Raw genomic sequence first — 22,277 nt, forward strand, 5'->3', positions numbered from 1 at the left:
TCTACAAACTTCTTAATAATCGATTCCAGATTTTCCACTGTGACGGATGTTGTGCAAACTGATCTGTTGTTTTTCTCATTTGTTTTGTTCCATTTTTGAATATACAGTTACATCCTTTAAGTGTGGATATTTTCCAGTGTAGGTTTGCTTGCAGATCTGGAAGGTTCACTTCCAGACGTTTGGTCCCCCTACAAGAGCGTGGGCGGCACGATGGCACAGTGGTTAGCACTGCTGCCTCACAGCGCTTGAGCCTCGGTTCAATTCCCGACTCTGGCAACAGTCTGTGTGGAGTTTGCACGTTCTCCTCGTGTCTGTGTGGGTTTCCTCCGGGTGCTCCGGTTTCCTTTCACAATCCAAAGATGTGCGGGTCAGGTGAATTGGCCATGCTAAATTGCCCGTAGTGTTAGGTAAGGGGTAAATGTAGGGGTATGGGTGGGTTGCACTTCGGCGGGTTGGTGTGGACTTGTTGGGCTGAAGGGCCTGTTTCCACACTGTAAGTAATCTAATCTAATAACATCTTCAGTGTGCCTCAGACGAGGCAATGCTGAGAAGTCCTGCTTTCTATTTATATGTTTGGGTTTCTTTGGGTTGGTGATGTCATTTTCCATGGTGTAGTCATTTCCTGAGGTGAAGTCACTTCCTGTTCTTTTTCTCAGGGGGTGGTAGATGGGGTCTAACTCGATGTGTTAGTTGATAGAGTTATGATTGGAATGCCATGCTTCGAGGAATTCTCGTGCATGTCTCTGTTTGGCTTGTCCTCAGATGGATGTGTTGTCCCAGTCCCACATCTGTATGTAAAGATACTAGTGAGAGAGGGTCATGTCTTTTTGTGGAAGTCTATCAACAAACACATCGAGATTGACCCCAGCTACCAGCCCATGAACAAAAGAACAGGAAGTGACTTCACCAACCCAAAGAAACCCAAACATATAAATAGAAAGCAGGACTTATCAGCAGTGCTTCACCTAAGGTGCACTGAAGGTGTTACCTAGTAGGGTGATGAAACATCTGGAAATGAATCTTCTAGCTCAGCGAGCAAACCTACATCCAGAACCTCAACCTGAGCTATACATCTTCTCAAAACTCATGGATATCTTCCCTGTAAAGTAGCAAATTGTGTTCATTCCAAAGTTTACATTTGCTCACAATTTCATCTGTCACAAATAATATGTTTCCAGAGGATTATCCTTCGGATATTGACCTCTACTTTCTTCATACAGCACCTAATTAGATAGAATATATTGTTTTTTGATTGTAAGGGAATGAAACCGAATGTAATCTGTTCTAATTGTGGAACTTTTGCATGAATCACATATTTCAGCAAAGCAAACAGGAAACTACTGAGCTGAAACCAAGGAACTCAATTGAGAGTCAGAGCTAACGATACATTTCAGCAATTTCATCGATTGCTAATTCATTTACCATTTTTGTTTTTATGGAGCTGTGAATACTGAAGTGTTGATTTATCTGAAGGACCAAGTGATAGGAGCCTGTTGAATCCAACGTTGTTCAGTCAATCCCTGGGAATCAAGTCTCACATTCTTGCCCCTCCCTGGATAAAGGAGTTTCTCCTGAATTCCCTTCTGGATTCATGGTGACTCTCTTGTATTCATATCCTCTGGTTTCCCTTTGCCTCTCCAGTGGAAACAGTCCATCAGCTCTTCCACCAGAGTTTTGTTCAAATTAAGAAAGGTCTTTTGAAATTTGAATCATTCTTGTTTTCAGATCCTTCTATCTCTTCATGGCCTCTATTGTCAGGTTGTGAACCAACAATATATTCCCTCAGTCATTAAATGAGATTTCATCAAATGTGAAAGTTCATGTTTATTTTCCCTTTTTAGCTTCCACAGATAAAGACAAAGTAAAGCCAAGTAAAGTGAATAAGCTGGAGAATCTTTCAGTCTCTAACATCACAGTGAACTCCTTCCAGCTGTCCTGGGGAGCAGAGAAAGAGTTTGATTCTTTTCTCATACAGTACAGAGTAAAAGGTTCTGAGGATGTGCACAACGTGACGGTAACTGGTGGCCGTCGATTGTCTGTCATCACAGGCCTGAGGCCTAACACCGTGTACAGAGTCTATGTCTATGGGATCTCTGCTGGTGTACGCAGCAAGCCACTCAACACCCTCATAACCACCAAAGGTATTACCCCTTTTTATCATGACCATGCCTTTTTACAAAACTTACCTTTCCATTTCGGGAACTATGGAGATGACATGAACTATGTCCTCAGAAAGGCCCGAGGTCATTGTTGAGCTGAGATGCCTCATTCTCTCCACTTTTGGATAAAGATATTTCTTGTGAATTACCAATTGGATTAATAGTTAATATCTTGCCTTGATATCCTTTCATTTTCCTCTTCTTCACAAATAGAAACAACTGTTCATCTGGTACCACCTCCAGCAGAGCTTTTCTTTATCTCTTTGCCAACACTGGTCAACATCACTAACCATACATTCTGTCCCTTCATTAATAAACAATGTAGATATTCGAAGCCTCAGCACTGTTTCCTGTTCGCTAACCCAACCTCTATCTTTGTCAATCTAGTAACCTGGACACTATGAGCTCTTATTTCATGCAGCAACTTTTGAAGTGAAATTTTATTGAAAACCTTCTGGCAATCGAAAATCTAATTTACATCGACAGACTCCCCTTTATCTACATCATGTGCCACCTCCCCAAAGTGCTCAAATCAATTAGTCAAATTTGATATCCATTTCACAAAACCATATTGACTCAGCCTGATTTTATTGAGATTTTCTGAGTTCCTTACTACAACCTCCTTAATAATCGATTCTAGACATTCCGCTGTGACAGATGTTATGCTAACCCATCTGTTGTCTTCTCATTTGCTTTGTTCCTTTTTTGAATATACATTTACATCCTTCAGATGTGGATATCTCCCCTATAAGGTAGCATATTGTGCTCAGTCCAAAGTTTCAACTTTCTCACAATTATATATGTCACAAATAAGTGTACATTTCCAGAGCATTATCCTTAAGATATTGAACTCTACTGTATTCATGGCACATCTAATTAGATGGAATATATTGTTTGTTGATTCTAAGAAACTGTAATCGAACTGTAATCTGTTCTAATTGTGGAACTTTTGCATGAATTACATATTTCAGGAAAGCAATCAGCAAACTAACGAGCTGAAGCCCAGGAACGCAACTGAGTGTCTGACACACAGCTAACTGTACTTTTCAACAGTTTCATAGATTGCTAATTCATTTACCACTTCTGTTTCTATGGAGCTGTGAATCCTGAAGTGTTGATTTATCTGAAGGACTATGTAATAGGAGCCTGTTGAATCCAACATTGTTCAGTTACTCCCTGGGGAGCAAGTAGCACATTCTTGCCCCTCACTGGAAAAAGGAGTTTCTCCTGAATTCCCTTCTGGATTCATGGTGACTCTCTTGTATTCATATCCTCTGGTTTCCCTTTGCCTCTCCAGTGGAAACAGTCCATCAGCTCTTCCACCAGAGTTTTGTTCAAATTAAGAAAGGTCTTTTGAAATTTGAATCATTCTTGTTTTCAGATTCCTCCATCTCTTCATGACCTCTCTCATCAGGTTGTGAACTCACAATTAGTTCCCTCATTATTTGAATAGGATTTCATCAAATGTGAAAGTTTAAGTTTACTTTCCTTTTTTAGCTTCCACAGATAAAGACAAAGTAAAGCCAAGTAAAGTGAATAAGTTGGAGAATCTTTCAGTCTCTAACGTCACAGTGGACTCTTTCCAACTGTCCTGGGGAGCGGAGAAAGATTTTGATTCTTTTCACATACAGTACGGAGTGCGAGGTTCTGAGGATGTGCACAACGTGACGGTAACTGGTGACCGTCGATTGTCTGTCATCACAGGCCTGAGTCCTAGCACCATGCACACAGTCTATGTCTATGGGATCTCTGCTGGTGTACGCAGCAAGCCACTCAACACCCTCATAACCACCAAAGGTATTACCTGCTTTTATCATGACCTAGTCTTTTTCCAAAACAAAGCAATTTTTCTTTCCATTTCAGGAACTATAGAGGCAACATGAACTATGTCCTCAGGAAGGCCTGAGGTCGATATTGAGCTGAGATGACTCATTCTCCCCACTTCTTTGATAAAGAAATGTCTCATGAATTCGCAATTGGATTAATAGTTAATATCTCACATTGGTAGCCTCTCATTTTCCTCTTCTTCACAAATAGAAACAATTGTTCATCTGGTGACACCTCCCAGCAGAGCTTTTCTTTATCTCTTTACCAACACTGGTCAACATCACTAACCATACATTCTGTCCCTTCATTAATAAACAACGTAGATATTCGAAGCCTCAGCACTGTTTCCTGTTCGCTAACCCAACCTCTGTCTATGTCAATCTAGTAACCTGGACACCATTAGCACTTATTTCATGCAGCAACTTCTGAAGTGAAATTTTATTGAAAACCTTCTAGCAATCTAAAATCTAATCTACATCGACAGACTCCCGTTTATCTACATTGTTTGCCACCTCCCCAAAGAACTCTAATAAATGAGTCAAACTTGATATCCATTTCACAAAACTATGTTGACTCGGCCTGATTGTATTGAGATTTTCAAAGGTCCTTTCTACAAACTTCTTAATAATCGATTCCAGATTTTCCACTGTGACGGATGTTGTGCAAACTGATCTGTTGTTTTTCTCATTTGATTTGTTCCATTTTTGAATATACAGTTACACCCTTTAAGTGTGGATATTTTCCAGTGTAGGTTTGCTTGCTGAACTGGAAGGTTCACTTCCAGACGTTTGGTCCCCCTACAAGAGCGTGGGCGGCACGGTGGCACAGTGGTTAGCACTGCTGCCTCACAGCGCTTGAGATCCGGGTTCAATTCCCAACTCAGGCAACAGACTGTGTGGAGTTTGCACGTTCTCCCCGTGTCTGTGTGGGTTTCCTCCGGGTGCTCCGGTTTCCTTCCACAATCCAAAGATGTGCGGGTCAGGTGAATTGGCCATGCTAAATTGCCCGTAGTGTTAGGTAAGGGGCAAATGTAGGGGTATGGGTGGGTTGCACTTCGGCGGGTCGGTGTGGACTTGTTGGGCCGAAGGGCCTGTTTCCACACTGTAAGTAATCTAATCTAATAACATCTTCAGTGGGCCTCAGACGAGGCAATGCTGAGAAGTCCTGCTTTCTATTTATGTGTTTGGGTTTCTTTGGGTTGGTGATGTCATTTCCCATGGTGTAGTCATTTCCTGAGGTGAAGTCACTTCCTGTTCTTTTTCTCAGGGGGTGGTAGATGGGGTCTAATTCGATGTGTTTGTTGATAGAATTCTGATTGGAATGCCATGCTTCGAGGAATTATCATGCATGTCCCTTTTTGGCTTGTCCTGGGATGGATCTGTTGTCCCAGTCCGACATCTGTATGTAAGGATACTAGTGAGAGAGGGTCATGTCTTTTTGTAGAAGTCCATCAACAAACACATCGAGTTTGACCCCATCTAACAGCCCATGACAAAAAGAACAGGAAGTGACTTCACCAACCCAAAGAAACCCAAACATATAAATAGAAAGCAGGACTTATCAGCAGTGCTTCACCGAAGGTGCACTGAAGATGTTACCTAGTAGGGTGGTGAAACATCTGGAAATGAATCTTGTAGCTCAGCGAGCAAACCTACATCCAGAACCTCAACCTGAGCTATACATCTTCTCAAAACTCATGGATATCTTCCCTGTACAGTAGCAAATTGTGTTCATTCCAAAGTTTACATTTGCTCACAATTTCATCTGTCACAAATAATAATATGTTTCCGGAGGATTATCCTTCGGATATTGACCTCTACTTTCTTCATACAGCACCTAATTAGATGGAATATATTGTTTGTTGATTCTAAGGAAATGAAACCGAATGTAATCTGTTCTAATTGTGGAACTTTTGCATGAATCACATATTTCAGCAAAGCAAACAGGAAACTACTGAGCTGAAACCAAGGAACTCAATTGAGAGTCAGAGCTAACTATACATTTCAGCAATTTCATCGATTGCTAATTCATTTACCATTTTTGTTTTTATGGAGCTGTGAATACTGAAGTGTTGACTTATCTGAAGGACCAAGTGATAGGAGCCTGTTGAATCCAACGTTGTTCAGTCAATCCCTGGGAATCAAGTCTCACATTCTTGCCCCTCCCTGGATAAAGGAGTTTCTCCTGAATTCCCTTCTGGATTCATGGTGACTCTCTTGTATTCATATCCTCTGGTTTCCCTTTGCCTCTCCAGTGGAAACAGTCCATCAGCTCTTCCACCAGAGTTTTGTTCAAATTAAGAAAGGTCTTTTGAAATTTGAATCATTCTTGTTTTCAGATCCTTCTATCTCTTCATGGCCTCTATTGTCAGGTTGTGAACCAACAATATATTCCCTCAGTCATTAAATGAGATTTCATCAAATGTGAAAGTTCATGTTTATTTTCCCTTTTTAGCTTCCACAGATAAAGACAAAGTAAAGCCAAGTAAAGTGAATAAGCTGGAGAATCTTTCAGTCTCTAACATCACAGTGAACTCCTTCCAGCTGTCCTGGGGAGCAGAGAAAGAGTTTGATTCTTTTCTCATACAGTACAGAGTAAAAGGTTCTGAGGATGTGCACAACGTGACGGTAACTGGTGACCGTCGATTGTCTGTCATCACAGGCCTGAGGCCGAGGACTGCGTATACAGTGTATGTCTATGGGATCTCTGCTGGTGTACGCAGCAAGCCACTCAACACCCTCATAACCACCAAAGGTATTACCCCTTTTTATCATGACCTTGCCTTTTTACAAAACTTACCTTTCCATTTCAGGAACTATGGAGATGACATGAACTATGTCCTCAGAAAGGCCCGAGGTCATTGTTGAGCTGAGATGCCTCATTCTCTCCACTTTTGGATAAAGAAATTTCTTGTGAATTCCCAATTGGATTAATAGTTAATATCTTGCCTTGATATCCTCTCATTTTCCTCTTCTTCACAAATAGAAACAATTGTTCATCTGGTGACTCCGCCCAGCAGAGCTTTTCTTTATCTCTTTGCCAACACTGGTCAACATCACTAACCATACATTCTGTCCCTTCATTAATAAACAACGTAGATATTCGAAGCCTCAGCACTGTTTCCTGTTCGCTAACCCAACCTCTATTTTTGTCAATCTAGTAACCTAGATACCATGAGCTCTTATTTCATGCAGCAACTTTTGAAATGAAATTTTATTGAAAAACTTCTGGCAATCGAAAATCTAATCTACATCGACAGACTCCCCTTTATCTACATCATGTGCCACCTCCCCAAAGAGCTCAAATCAATTAGTCAAATTTGATATCCATTTCACAAAACCGTATTGACTCAGCCTGATTTTATTGAGATTTTCTGAGTTCCTTACTACAACCTCCTTAATAATCGATTCTAGACTTTCCGCTGTGACAGATGTTATGCAAACTCATCTGTTGTTTTCTCATTTGCTTTGTTCCTTTTTTGAATATACATTTACATCCTTCAAATGTGGATATCTCCCCTATAAGGTAGCATATTGTGCTCAGTCCAAAGTTTCAACTTTCTCACAATTATATATGTCACAAGTAAGTGTACATTTCCAGAGCATTATCCTTAAGATATTGAACTCTACTGTATTCATGGCACATCTAATTAGATGGAATATATTGTTTGTTGATTCTAAGAAACTGTAATCGAACTGTAATCTGTTCTAACAGTGGAACTTTTGCATGAATTACATATTTCAGGAAAGCAATCAGCAAACTAACAAGCTGAAGCCCAGGAACGCAACTGAGTGTCTGACACACAGCTAACTGTACATTTCAACAGTTTCATAGATTGCTAATTCATTTACCACTTTTGTTTCTATGGAGCTGTGAATCCTGAAGTGTTGAGTTATCTGAAGGACTATGTAATAGGAGCCTGTTGAATCCAACATTGTTCAGTTACTCCCTGGGGAGCAAGTCCCACATTCTTGCCCCTCACTGGAAAAAGGAGTTTCTCCTGAATTCCTTTCTGGATTCATGGTGACTCTCTTGTATTCATATCCTCTGGTTTCCCTTTGCCTCTCCAGTGGAAACAGTCCATCAGCTCTTCCACCAGAGTTTTGTTCAAATTAAGAAAGGTCTTTTGAAATTTGAATCATTCTTGTTTTCAGATTCCTCCATCGCTTCATGACCTCTATCACCAGGTTGTGAACTCACAATAAATTCCCTCATTATTTGAACAGGATTTCATCAAATGTGAAAGTTTAAGTTTACTTTCCTTTTTTAGCTTCCACAGATAAAGACAAAGTAAAACCAAGTAAAGTGAATAAGTTGGAGAATCTTTCAGTCTCTAACGTCACAGAGGACTCTTTCCAACTGTCCTGGGGAGCAGAGAAAGACTTTGATTCTTTTCACATACAGTACGGAGTGCGAGGTTCTGAGGATGTGCACAACGTGACGGTAACTGGTGACCGTCGATTGTCTGTCATCACAGGCCTGAGGCCTAGGACCGTGTACAGAGTCTATGTCTATGGGATCTCTGCTGGTGTACGCAGCAAGCCACTCAACACCCTCATAACCACCAAAGGTATTACCCGCTTTTATCATGACCTAGTCTTTTTCCAAAACAAAGCAATTTTTCTTTCCATTTCAGGAACTATAGAGGCAACATGAACTATGTCCTCAGGAAGGCCTGAGGTCGAGATTGAGCTGAGATGACTCATTCTCCCCACTTCTTTGATAAAGAAATGTCTCATGAATTCGCAATTGGATTAATAGTTAATATCTCACATTGGTAGCCTCTCATTTTCCTCTTCTTCACAAATAGAAACAATTGTTCATCTGGTGACACCTCCCAGCAGAGCTTTTCTTTATCTCTTTACCAACACTGGTCAACATCACTAACCATACATTCTGTCCCTTCATTAATAAACAACGTAGATATTCGAAGCCTCAGCACTGTTTCCTGTTCGCTAACCCAACCTCTGTCTATGTCAATCTAGTAACCTGGACACCATTAGCACTTATTTCATGCAGCAACTTCTGAAGTGAAATTTTATTGAAAACCTTCTAGCAATCTAAAATCTAATCTACATCGACAGACTCCCGTTTATCTACATTGTTTGCCACCTCCCCAAAGAGCTCTAATAAATGAGTCAAACTTGATATCCATTTCACAAAACTATGTTGACTCGTCCTGATTGTATTGAGATTTTCAAAGGTCCTTTCTACAAACTTCTTAATAATCGATTCCAGATTTTCCACTGTGACGGATGTTGTGCAAACTGATCTGTTGTTTTTCTCATTTGTTTTGTTCCTTTTTTGAATATACAGTTACATCCTTTAAGTGTGGATATTTTCCAGTGTAGGTTTGCTTGCTGAACTGGAAGGCTAATTTCCAGACGTTTGATCCCCCTGCGAGGTAACATCTTCAGTGGGTCTCAGATGAAGCAATGCTGAGAAGTCCTGCTTTCCATTTATATGTTTGGGTTTCTTTGGGTTGGTGATGTCATTTCCCATGGTGTAGTCATTTCCTGAGGTGAAGTCACTTCCTGCTCTTTTTCTCAGTGGGTAGTAGTTGGGGTCTAACTCCATGTGTTTGTTGATAGAGTTCTGATTGGAAGGCCATGCTTCGAGAAATTCTCATGCATGTCCCTTTTTGGCTTGTCCTGGGATGGATGTGTTGTCCCAGTCCGACATCTGTATGTAAGGATACTAGTGAGAGAGGGTCATGTCTTTTTGTAGAAGTCCATCAACAAACACATCGAGTTTGACCCCATCTAACAGCCCATGACAAAAAGAACAGGATGTGACTTCACCAACCCAAAGAAACCCAAACATATAAATAGAAAGCAGGACTTATCAGCAGTGCTTCACCTGTGGCCCACTGAAGATGTTATCTAGTTGGGTGATGAAACATCTGGAAATGAATCCTCCAGCTCAGTGAGCAAACCTACATCCAGAACCTCAACCTGAGTTACACATCTTCTCAAAACTCATGGATATCTTCCCTATAAAGTAGCAAATTGTGTTCATTCCAAAGTTTACATTTGCTCACAATTTTATTTGTCACAAATAAGTATATGTTTCCAAAGGATTATCCTTCGGATATTGACCTCTACTTTCTTCATACAGCACCTAATTAGATGGAATATATTGTTTGTTGATTGTAAGGGAATGAAACCGAATGTAATCTGTTCTAATTGTGGAACTTTTGCATGAATCACATATTTCAGCAAAGCAAACAGGAAACTACTGAGCTGAAACCAAGGAACTCAATTGAGAGTCAGAGCTAACGATACATTTCAGCAATTTCATAGATTGCTAATTCATTTACCATTTTTGTTTTTATGGAACTGTGAATACTGAAGTGTTGATTTATCTGAAGGACCAAGTGATAGGAGCCTGTTGAATCCAACATTGTTCAATCAATCCCTGGGAATCAAGTCCCACATTCTTGCCCCTCCCTGGATAAAGGACTTTCTCCTGAATTCCCTTCTGGATTCATGGTGACTCTCTTGTATTCATATCCTCTGGTTTCCCTTTGCCTCTCCAGTAGAAACAGTCCATCAGCTCTTCCACCAGAGTTTTGTTCAAATTAAGAAATGTCTTTTGAAATTTGAATCATTCTTGTTTTCAGATCCTTCTATCTCTTCATGGCCTCTATTGTCAGGTTGTGAACCAACAATATATTCCCTCAGTCATTAAATGAGATTTCATCAAATGTGAAAGTTCATGTTTATTTTCCCTTTTTAGCTTCCACAGATAAAGACAAAGTAAAGCCAAGTAAAGTGAATAAGCTGGAGAATCTTTCAGTCTCTAACATCACAGTGAACTCCTTCCAGTTGTCCTGGGGAGCGGAGAAACTCAATTCCAGAGTTTATTCTGTGACTGACGTTGTGCAAATTGATCTGTTGTTTTCTCATTTGTTTTGTTCCTTTTTTGAATATACAGTTACATCCTTCAAATGTGGATATTTTCCCTATAATATGGCATATTGTGCTCAGTCCAAAGCTTAAATTTACTCACAATTTTATTGGTTACAAATAAGTGTATATTTCCAGAAGATTATTCTTATGATATTGACCTCTACTTTCATCATCTAATTAGATGCAATATATTGTTTGTTGATTCTAAGAAAATGTAATCTTATGTAATGTGTTCGAATTTTGTAACTTTTGCATGAATCACATATTTCAGGAAAGCAAACATCAAACTAATAAGCTGAAACCCGGGAACTCGACTGAATATCTGATACACAGCTAACTGTACATTTCAAATGTTTCATAGATTGCTAATTCATTTACCACGTTTCTTTCTAAGGAGCTATGAATCCTAAAGTGATGATTTATCTGAAGGACCAAGTCCCACAATCTTGCCCCTCCCTGGATAAAGGATTTTCTCCTGAATTCCCTTCTGGATTCATGGTGACTCTCTTGTATTCATATCCTCTGGTTTCCCTTTGCCGCTCAAGTGGAAACAGTCCATCAGCTCTTCCACCAGAGTTTTGTTAAAATTAATTAAAGTTCTTTGAAATTTGAGTCATTCTTGTTTTCAGATTCCTCCGTCTCTTCATGGCCTCTTTGTCAGGTTGTGAACATACAATATTTTCCCTCAGTCACTGAATGGGATTTAATCAAATGTGAAAGTTCATGTCTATTTTCCCTTTTTAGCTTCCACAGATAAAGACAAAGTAAAGCCAAGTAAAGTGAATAAGCTGGAGAACCTTTCAGTCTCTAACGTCACAGCGGACTCTTTCCAGCTGTCCTGGGGACCGGAGAAAGATTTTGATTCTTTTCTCATACAGTACAGAGTAAGAGGTTCTGAGGATGTGCACAACGTGACAGTAACTGGTGACCGTGGATTGTCTGTCATCACAGGCCTGAGGCCTAGCACCATGTACACAGTCTATGTCTATGGGATCTCTGCTGGTGTACACAGCAAACCTCTCAACACCCTCATAACCACCAAAGGTATCATGACCCTTTTATCATGACCTTGCCTTTTTACAAAACAAAGCAATTTGTCTTTCCCTTTCAGAAACTATGGGGACAACATGAACTATGTTCTCAGGAAGGCCTGATTGAGATATTGAGCTGAGATGCCTCATTCTCTCCGCTTTTGGATACAATAATTTCTTGTGAATTCCTAATTGGCTTAATAGTTAATATCGTGCCTTGATATCCTCTCATTTTCATCTGCTCCACAAATCGAAACAATTATTCATCTCGTGACTCTGTCAGCAGAGCTTTATTTCCAACACTGATCAACATCATTAACCTTACATTTGTTCCCTTCATTCAAGTTATTAATAAACAATGTAGATATTCGAAGCCTCAGCACTGTCTCCTGTTAGCTAAGCCAACCTCTATCTATGTCAACCTAGTAACTTGGACACCATGAGCACTAACTTCATGCAACAACTTTTGAAGTGAAATTTTATCGAAACCCTCTGGCAATCTAAAATCTAATCTACATCGACAGACTCCCCTTTATCTACATTGTTTGTCACCTCCCCAAAGAAATCTAATAAATTAGTCAAACTTGATATCCATTTCACAAAACCATGTTGACTCAACCTGGTTTTATTGAGATTTTCAAAGTTCCTACGACAACCTCCTTAATAATCAATTCCAGATTTTCCATCATGACTGATGTTGTGTAAACCGATTTCTTGTTTTCTCATTTGTTTTGTTCCTTTTTTGAATATACAGTTACATCCTTCAAATGTGGATATTTTCCCTATAATATGGCATATTGTGCTCAGTCAAAGCTTAAATTTGCTCACAATCTTATTGGTTACAAATAAGTGTATATTTCCAGAGGATTATTCTTAAGATATTGATCTCTACTTTCATCACCTAGTTAGATGGAATATATTGTTTGTTGATTCTAAGAAAATGTAATCTTATGTAATCTGTTCGAATTGTGTAACTTTTGCATGAATCACATATTTCAGGAAAGCAAACCCGGGAATTTAACTGAGTGTCTGACACACAGCTAACTGGACATTTCAACAATTTCAGATTGCTAATTAATTTACCATTTTCACTCTATGGAGCTGTGAATCCTGAAGTGTTGATTTATTTGAAGGACTATGTAATAGGAGCCTGTTGAATCCAACATTGTTCAGTCACTCCCCAGGAATCAAGTCCCACACTCTTGCCCCTCCCTGGATAAAGCAGTTTCTCCTGAATTCCCTTCTGGATTCATGGTGACTCTCTTGTATTCATATCCCCTGGTTTCCCTTTGCCTCTCAAGTGGAAACATTCTGTCAGCTCTTCCACCAGAGTTTTGTTCAAGTTAAGAAAGGTCTTCTGAAATTTGAATCATTCTTGTTTTCAGATTCCTCTATCTCTTCATGCCCTGTATTGTCAAGTTGTGAACTCACAATAGATTGCCTCAGTCGCTGAATGGGATTTCATCAAATGTGAAAGTTCATGTCTATTTTCCTTTTTTAGCTTCCACAGATAAAGACAAAGTAAAGCCAAGTAAAGTGAATAAGTTGGAGAATCTTTCAGTCTCTAACATCACAGCGGACTCTTTCCAACTGTCCTGGGGAGCGGAGAAAGATTTTGATTCTTTTCTCATACAGTACGGAGTGCAAGGTTCTGAGGATGTGCACAACGTGACGGTAACTGGTGACCGTCGATTGTCTGTAATCACAGGCCTGAGGCCTAGCACCGTGTACACAGTCTATGTTTATGGGATCTCTGCTGGTGTACGCAGCAAGCCACTCAACACCCTCATAACCACCAAAGGTATTACCTCTTCTTTGTGTAAGATACTAAAGAAAAGTGTTTTGTTTTCTGTCTGGAGACTGAAGACTTGAGTTTAGTTAAAGTGTTTTTCATTCAAGTTAGATTGGAAACCAATCACCTCCCTCATTACTGTAATCATAACCTCCAACAGTCCTCTGATGCAACCTTAACTGATGTTCTCAACTCAATCGTGTATTTTTTTTTCAAACCACTCCATGGTCTATCTACCTTTCAAACCCAACACCCCTCCCCTCCCCCCCGACCCCCAGACCTCTGCAATCCTTTAATTCTGGTCTCCAGCATATTCCTGATTTTAATCATCTCCCAATACACTGACTGGAGGGTGTGTCTTCATCTGCCCATTTCCTAAACTCGGGACTTCCCTCCTTAAACTTCACCACCTCGATCCATCTCTCCTTATTACCTGTCATTTTGACCAAGTTTTTGCTCAGTCCTGCCTGTTGTATTATCTTCATGTGGCTTGGTCTCAGGTGATGGTTAACTCTATTCTCAGTGTGAGAGAAATCCACGTGGCTGTAATAAGCAGTTAGAAATGTTCACTGCAAAACTACCTGCTGTACAGTTTCTGGATTTCCACTGCTCCTGTAGTCTTGCTCGATGCAGACTCAAAAACCAATGGGTGCCCATGGCACAGAGTACAGAAACAAAGAACTGGCAGAAAGGCATTCCAAACCAACTTAGCATTTATGTGGGGCCTGGGTAGACTTGGGTGAACCTCCAGAGAAACCCATTGGCTTGATGGTGTATTACTGAACCTGGATTCCCCTCAAAAAGAACTCTTCAAGTCTGTCAACATTGCCCATTGTCAACCCAGAGTTGAGAGATTTCTGCTGGGAGAGAACTGCTTTCTGATATCACCCCCTCACTCTAAACCTTGCCTTAATTTTGAGATTGGGAAAGCATGTTTTAAATTGAACCTCCCTCAAGCCCCATCCACCCCCAGCAGAGGAAACACATTCTCCCCATCCACCCTTCCAAAGACATTCAGCCCTCAATCTTCACTGAAGCACAGAAATCCAGCAGCAATCTGTACAACGCACGCTCAGAATTCATCTCCCTTTGACCAACAGTGAGATTTGACAGCACATGGGGTCTCTCGATACTGCAGTTTAATGTCAGATGGATCCATCTTTCATTGCCCAAGCTCTACCCTGAGAGAGAGAAGCCTCTGGGCTCTGTCAGCTCCAGCGTGGTCACTTAGTGTGAACCAGTCTGTGCCAGGAATTGTCACTTTCAGTTCGGGGAGTTGGTTGGGGGGGGGGGGGGGGGGGGGGGGGGGGGGGGGGGCGGGGGGAGGGGGGGGGTGGTGGAGGGGATCTTGTGTGAATCAGATCGCATTTGAACATTGTTGCGCTGTTTTTGAAGAGAAACATTTTTTTTTGTTTTTCCCCTGATTTTCAGCCTTTGGGGGGAAGCCGAGTGACAAGATGAAACCGGGTCGCTTGTCGTTCTTGAACATCACCTCGGATTCTGTCCAGCTGTTCTGGCTGCCTCAGAGAGGCACTGATTTTTATATCCTCCAGTACAGAGTGCGGTCTTCTGCAACTGTACAGAACGTCACGCTTACCGGTGACCGCCGCTCTTTCAAAATCACAGGCCTCAGTCCTGCCACTAAGTACCTCTTCTCCCTGTACCGTGTCTCCGGGGGCCAGTACAAAAAGCCACTGCTCCTTCCATTAACCACCAAAGGTAGTGTTTGCCTCACTCTTTAGTTCCTGTGTCAACAGGCGATTTATCTTCACTTGTCCTGTCTCCCTCTCTTGTTTGTTTTTATTGTCTTTCTGCCCAGAGTGGTTTGGCGTTGAAAATGGCTTTCCGTTCACCAATTGCTTTGCCTGAGATAGCCATGTGCTCCTGTCCATGAATCACACCCACAATATTTTTCTTCTCCCTACTGTTTTCACTGCTGAGCTCCATGTTTTGTCTTTCAGCGCATGCCTTTTGTCCCACAGTCTCTCTCTCCGGCCTCGAACTGGCCTCTAAGGGGCTCTGGAAGCTGAGACCGAGATGTTGGCTGACTGCATTGATGCCAGACCTACTCCCACAGCTCTGGGAGAGGGCCTGGCCTGGGGGTGGGGGAGAAGGGGAGTTGGGGTAGTGGGCGCTGGTGCTGGGAACGCAATCTAACTGCATGGACCTTCTTTCTCCGGCAGGGTGGGGGTCTTCTGTGTGTCAGCTGTGTTCGTGTGGCAAGAACTGTTACCGCAGGCTGCCCCAAAGTTTCTTTGTTCCTTGCCTGAATTAAACGTTGAGTTGTCTATCCTTGACCTTCTATGTGTACAGCTGCCTGGCTCAATGAGGCATTGCCTGCTCTCTCCCACTAAGATCCCAAATGATCTTGAGCCATCGTTTCGCCCGGATATGACAAAGTTGGTGATTGTCTCTGTGTGTAATCAGGGGCTGAGTCGGTGCCTGTGGATCTCAGTCTGCACTATGCTGTGTAGCTGCTGTATATGTGTGCGTGTGTGTTTCCCTGTCAGCATTGATACTGTCCCCAGCTGCCTGTCTGTCTGTCTGAGGGCGATGTAGAATCTACACATTGCTATGGTGGAGGGTGGTGGTATATGGGGCAAGGGGATAAAGGTATTGTGAGTGATCGCGGAGTTTATTGCTTTTATGTTAAAGATGCAGTTTTGGAGGAAACCTCTGAAGTGTCATGTGGAAGAACTGCATGTGTCCATCTCGAGGATTTCTAAGGGAATACCGGACTACATTCTGGGCCTGATTATTGCCCCAGCGTTTGATGATTTAGGCTCGAATCAGCACAACCAAGTTCCATTACAGTCTCACATTTTGACAGCCAAGTTGTGGATTGTGGGATTCGCTTGGGTCTAGTTGAAGGGATTTGTGTCACACCTATTGCATCCCCTGCCTTAGTTGGATCAAAACCCCAGAGGCTTCATTGTCCGAATTAGTTGGTCGAACATCTCCTTAGTATCCTTTCCTCTGGTGAAAATGTCCCGTCTCTTTCTGCTTTCTAGCTTCTCCTGAGAAGGCCAAGCCCAAACCGCAAAAGGAGATTGAACTGGGCGCTCTGTCGGTTTCTAATGTCACGGCCGACTCCACTGCGTTCTCCTGGACTGCAGAGAAGGGATTCGATGCCTTTCTGATACGGTACAAAGTGCACGGCTCCGGGGCTGTGCAGAACTTCACGGTCACCGGCGGCAAACGCTCGGCAACTATCACAGGCCTGAGGCCTAGCACCAAGTACACCCTCTATGTCTACGGGGTCTCTAACGGAAAACGCACAAAGCCACTGAGCAGAGTTATTACCACAAAAGGTACAAATTTCCCTTTATGCCCCAGTGGCACAATCTCACCCTCCAACTGTTCCAAAATCTAATTCAGCTAGAAAAAGACATGATAAGTTTTGTACGTTCTGAAATCAGATAATTGTCTCTGTAGATATAGGTATATTTATGAAGTAGGCCAGGGTGTGTCTTTCATGGATGAATGCAGCATCAGGGTAAGTTTTAGGGAATTCCCATGGGTTGGAGTTTCCCTGACAATGGTGAAAAGCCAAGTATTTGGGGCAACCTTTCCAATGGCGCCGTATTGGTCCAGACTCGGTCTCTGGCTCTGTGCCCTGAATGGCCATGAGCCCAGCTCAGTGCATCTGATAGACCTGATGGGGATGGGCAGATTAAACTGAAATGTCTCGCCGTCCATCGAGAGAGACAGCGAAAGAGATTGGGAAAGTGAGGGAGGAATGGGGAGTGAGGCAGCCTGCAGAGTTCAGGGGGAGAGTAACATCGCTGTATGTGCTTGATGCTGCCAGTTGCCAATAGTGACTCTGACCTTAGTTTTCAGTTTCCCCAGGAGATTGACTCCTCTGTTATCGGTTTGAGGAAGCACCCAGTCTGAGTGGTTAGAGAGCTAAAGACATTGATCCTCCCAGCAACGGGCAACATGAAATTCAGGATCACATCTGCTCAGAAAGATCTGCCACCTATTGTTTCCGGTCATTCTTCTTCCTGTTCAATTTCTTCCATTTTTGTCTCCTTTCTATTTTAGCTTCCAAAGATAAAGAGGCTGTAAAACTGGGCAGCGTGTCCACCTCTGATATCATTGCTAACTCCCTCCGACTCTCCTGGACAGTGGACAGGGCCCACTTTGACTCCTTTTTAATCCAGTACAGAGTCCAGGGCTCTGAGGAGACCCAAAACATCACAGTCACCGGCAGGCAACGATCCCACCTCATCGTAGGCCTCAAGCCTACTACCAGATACACCATCTATCTGTACGGGATTTCTGATGGAGTAAGGACAGAGCCCTTAACCACTACTGTGACTACCTCAGGTACCTTACACAGGTGTATCCCTTTCAATGTGAACAAACTTACCTCTTTCTTCTGATTTTACAGCCACGAAGATGGTCCTGCACATGTGCAGTATGTGTTTGCACGATGGCAGATGGTGAGGCAAAAGCTGTGAATTAGAATAATTATATACTGTACATATATAAACCGGGCAACATTACCATAGCCTATTGACCCTTTGATAGGGCCAGGGATGTATGAAGCTGTCAAAAGGCAACTGAATAAATACTTGGCAGAAAATGGTTGTAAGGGTAAGGGGGGGAGAGGCTGCAAGAAGAGCAGCTAACTGGATTGCCCTCTTAAGAAAAGCCCCATGTTGATTTGATGGGCTGAATGGCCCCTCTCTGTGCTGTCCTAATCGATCATTCATTTGTTAATCTCAGCCCCAGAAACACTGTGTCTTTACGCAACAGTTTTTGATAAACAAGGTGACCCACGGTGGTTTACAGGAGCAGGACATCAGTCAGTATTGGACACTGTACCCAACCCCACTTCCCAGTCAGGACCCTAGTGTGGCAGGGGGTCACAGGTTTAGTCAAAGAGAGCAGGATAAGCAGGAGAGTGGGGGGAGGGAGAGGATGGAGACGGTTAGAAGGTCAATTGAAGAACCTGGGCTGAGGGAGTGGGAGGAATGGCTGTTAATGGCCGCCGAATTCCAAATTCAACAAGTGAGCCACAGGCTGGGCAGTTACACTGTTACTTGCTGTACACACACTGGCAGCCATGTTTCTAATAATACAACAGTAACTACCCTTCAGAAGGCCATCATGAACAATGCAAAGCACTCTGGGACATTCTGAGGCTGCAAAATGGGCTTTGGATATGCAAGTTTTGTGTTCCAGTTTTGCTCGTCACCCCTGACCCCATTGAGCAAGCAGCCATTGAGTCAGATTCCTCACCAGGAGGTGAAAATAACTCCCATTGGGTGTCCCTTTCAACTGTGCTTGTGTCTGTGTGTGTGTCTGCATGTGCATGTGTGTGTGTCTGTCTGTGTGTGTGTCTGTGTGTGTCTGTCTGTGTGTGTGTGTCTGTCTGTGTGTGTGTGTGTGGGGCACTGGGTACTACATGGGGATATATCTCTATGAGACAGATGTTGACAGCTGTTAGTCACTCTGGAGGTGCAAGGTTCCTCAATCAAGTTGCAGCTAATTTGGAGCATCAGCTCAGATTGAGCATTCATCAGAATCTCGTTGTTGTTCTCTCTGAACTCCTTAATCCAATCTCTCTGTTTGTTGTGATTGGGCACCAGTAACTTTTGACTGGCTTTATTTTTATCCCCTTTGTCTCCTTTAGCTTCTGCAGAGAGAGATACTACAACACCAGCTCAGCTGGGCAGCGTGTCCACCTCTGATATCACGGCTAACACCCTCCGACTCTCCTGGACGGTGGACAGGGCCCATTTTGACTCCTTTTTAATCCAGTACAGAGTCCAGGGCTCTGAGGAGACCCAAAACATCACAGTCACCGGCGGGCAACGATCCCACCTCATCGTAGGCCTCAAGCCTACTACCAGATATACCATCTATCTCTACGGGGTCTTCAATGGCAAACATAGCAAACCGTTGACTGCTGCCGTGGCCACCACAGGTACCTCTCCCTCTCCCTCCCTTTCTCTCTCTCTCTCTCTCTCTAGCACAGATTGGGTACGTTTCGAGAATAGCAATTGCCAATTCTGATTGTCAGAATTCACACCTAACCCTACCAGGAGCCCTCACATGCCATTGACTGACAAGCCCATGGTGCCTCATCTCCTTTAGACAATTGGAAAAGACATCTCCTCAGTGGTGAGGGTCATATGTGCACATAGGCCCTTTCCATTCCCTGCTAACATTGAACAACACAACCCTTGATTTAATGCCTCCTTGCTTGTTACTGCCCAGGGGTTTGCTCTCCAGCAGTACAAAGAACAAAGGAAATTTACAGTTCAAGCATGGCCCCTTCGGCCCTCCAAGCCTGTGCTGATCCAAATCCATGTCTAAACCTGTCCCCCAATTCCTAAGCATCTGTATGCCTTTGCTCCCCATGTCTAGATGCATCTTAAATGAATCTACCGTGCCTACCTCTACTACCTCTGCTGGCAACGCGTTCCAGGCTCCTACCACCCTCTGTGTGAAGTGCTTTCTGCATGTATCCCCCTTAAACCTTTCACCTCTCACCTTGAATGTGTGAGCTCTCATTATTGAATCCCTCACCCTGGGAAAAAGCTTATCTCTAACCATCCTGTCTATACCCTTCATGATTTTGTAGACCTCAATCTTTTTTCTAATGAAAACAATCCTAACCTACTCAACCTCTCTTCATAGCTAGCACCTTCCATACCAGGCAACATCCTCGTAAACCTTCTCTGCACCCTCTCCAAAGCATCTTTTGGTAATGTGGTGACCAGAACTGTGCACAGTATTCTAAATGTAGCCAGACCAATGTCATGTCTTTCAACATGACTTGCCAACCCTTATATTCAATACCCTGCCTGATGAAGGCAGTATTTAAACTTCAGTCCCTCACACAAACAGAAATCGTTGGAGAAGTTGAACATTCTGTGCACAGAGAGAGAGAGAAACCAGAGTTAACCCTGAGCAACTGTCACTCCAGTTCCTCTATCTCTGAAAAGCAGATTTGAAATTGTAGAAATCGCGAGCTGTTTTTGTTTCATGTTGTTCATTTCCCAAGCACATTCCAATGTAGGGACAAAACAAAAAAAATCATACCGTCAAAATGATAAATATCTTCCTCCTGTCCAATTTCAACAGCCTAAGAGCTAATGACCTAATTGTCTTCAAGGCAAATATATATTTAATGGTGGGCAGTACTAACCGAGACAAATACTCAACTAGGAAGCAGGGTTTCTCAGGCTCACTTGAGGCGATGGTGAGCTGGTGGAACAGGATCAGTGTTGCACTTGATGAAAGCATCAGTTCGAATCCCACCTTGGCTGCTGAGGGAGTTTAAATTCAAATCGAACGAAATAAGCAGATCTGGAATTAATGCTTAATCTCAGCGACATGGCCAAGAAACTACCATTGATTGTTGGAAAAAATCCATCTGGTTTTTGCCTTTAGGGAGGGAAACGCACTCGATCCATGTGACTCCAGACCCACAGTGAGGTGGTGGCTCCCCATTACCTTCTCAACTGCAATGAGATTGGGACAATAAATTCCGCGAGAGCCAATCCTGCTGCTGACCTTGTGCAAACTGAAACAAACCACAACAAATCCCTTGGCTTCAGTGAAATGATGGTTAATGCAGATGGAAAGTTTGCTGAAACCAAAATGCAGTTATTGCCAAAATAAGCTTCTCCTGCCACTCCTCAGCCTAATGATCGAGTCATGAGTTAGTGCACCGAAACACAATCTTAGTCAGGTTCATTGTTTTGATTTGATGAGATTCCCTACAGTATGGAAACAGGCCCTTTGGCCCAACAAGTCCACGTTGACCCTCAGAAGAGTAACTCATCCAGACCCATTCCCCTACCCTACTTTTACTCCTGACTAATGCACCTAACACTATGGGCAATTTAGCATGGCCACACATTTTTTGGATTATGGGAGGAAACCCACGCAGACACGGGGAGAATGTTCAAAGTCCACACAGACAGTTGCCCGAGGTGGGAATCAAACCCAGGTCCCTAGCACTGTGAGGCGACTGTGCTAACCACTGAGCCACTGTACACTGTTCTTACAAATGTTTCTCTAACCTTCCACTAATCTGTAAGTTAGAAGCAGTTTAGAAAGAAAATGAACTGGCCTGAAGCTGCGAGATGAGTTCCTGGAACTTTCTTTTCTCTGGTTAACTAGTTAATAATCAGGGACCCCAATGTAAATCCAAATGTGGGAGTGCTGCTTGGAAACTGTGCTGGGGTAATGGTTTCAATAAAACAATCATCACTTTGATTTCAAGACAGTCTCACTGGTATGATGAGACAGAGGCTGGAGATATGTGACTTGATTTGCTAACAGCAGTGACTACCATTTGACCTTCTTTCAAAATAGTTTGAAGCTCTCTCTCTTTCTCACTCTGTTTCTCTCCACACCATCCACACTCAGCGGTTCATTGAACCCAATGTTTTGTACCTGGTTCATTTTAATTGTGATGATTCTTTAAACCCATTACAGGGACACAGGGACTGCTGGATGTGGATCTCTACTCTCACTCAACAAACTGTGATCTTTAGCAAAGCTAATTTTATACAGATAACCCCCCCAGGGTGAT

At 42.6% G+C, this 22,277-nt stretch overlaps 1 protein-coding gene across 1 annotated transcript in view; it reads left to right on the plus strand.

Moving 5' to 3' along the window:
- Window positions 1-22,277, plus strand: part of LOC132832949 (tenascin-X-like) — a 171,531-nt gene that overhangs the window by 84,297 nt on the left and 64,957 nt on the right. The window contains exons 30-40 of the mRNA XM_060851197.1: window positions 1,842-2,141; window positions 3,657-3,956; window positions 6,441-6,740; window positions 8,257-8,556; window positions 10,725-10,901; window positions 11,642-11,941; window positions 13,430-13,729; window positions 15,152-15,439; window positions 16,732-17,031; window positions 17,765-18,049; window positions 19,362-19,655. Of these exons, the coding sequence (XP_060707180.1) occupies window positions 1,842-2,141; window positions 3,657-3,956; window positions 6,441-6,740; window positions 8,257-8,556; window positions 10,725-10,901; window positions 11,642-11,941; window positions 13,430-13,729; window positions 15,152-15,439; window positions 16,732-17,031; window positions 17,765-18,049; window positions 19,362-19,655 (3,144 nt within the window). The remainder of the gene's footprint in view (window positions 1-1,841; window positions 2,142-3,656; window positions 3,957-6,440; window positions 6,741-8,256; window positions 8,557-10,724; window positions 10,902-11,641; window positions 11,942-13,429; window positions 13,730-15,151; window positions 15,440-16,731; window positions 17,032-17,764; window positions 18,050-19,361; window positions 19,656-22,277) is intronic.

This window comes from Hemiscyllium ocellatum, chromosome 35 (genome assembly GCF_020745735.1).
Source record: "Hemiscyllium ocellatum isolate sHemOce1 chromosome 35, sHemOce1.pat.X.cur, whole genome shotgun sequence".
NCBI lineage: Eukaryota > Metazoa > Chordata > Chondrichthyes > Orectolobiformes > Hemiscylliidae > Hemiscyllium > Hemiscyllium ocellatum.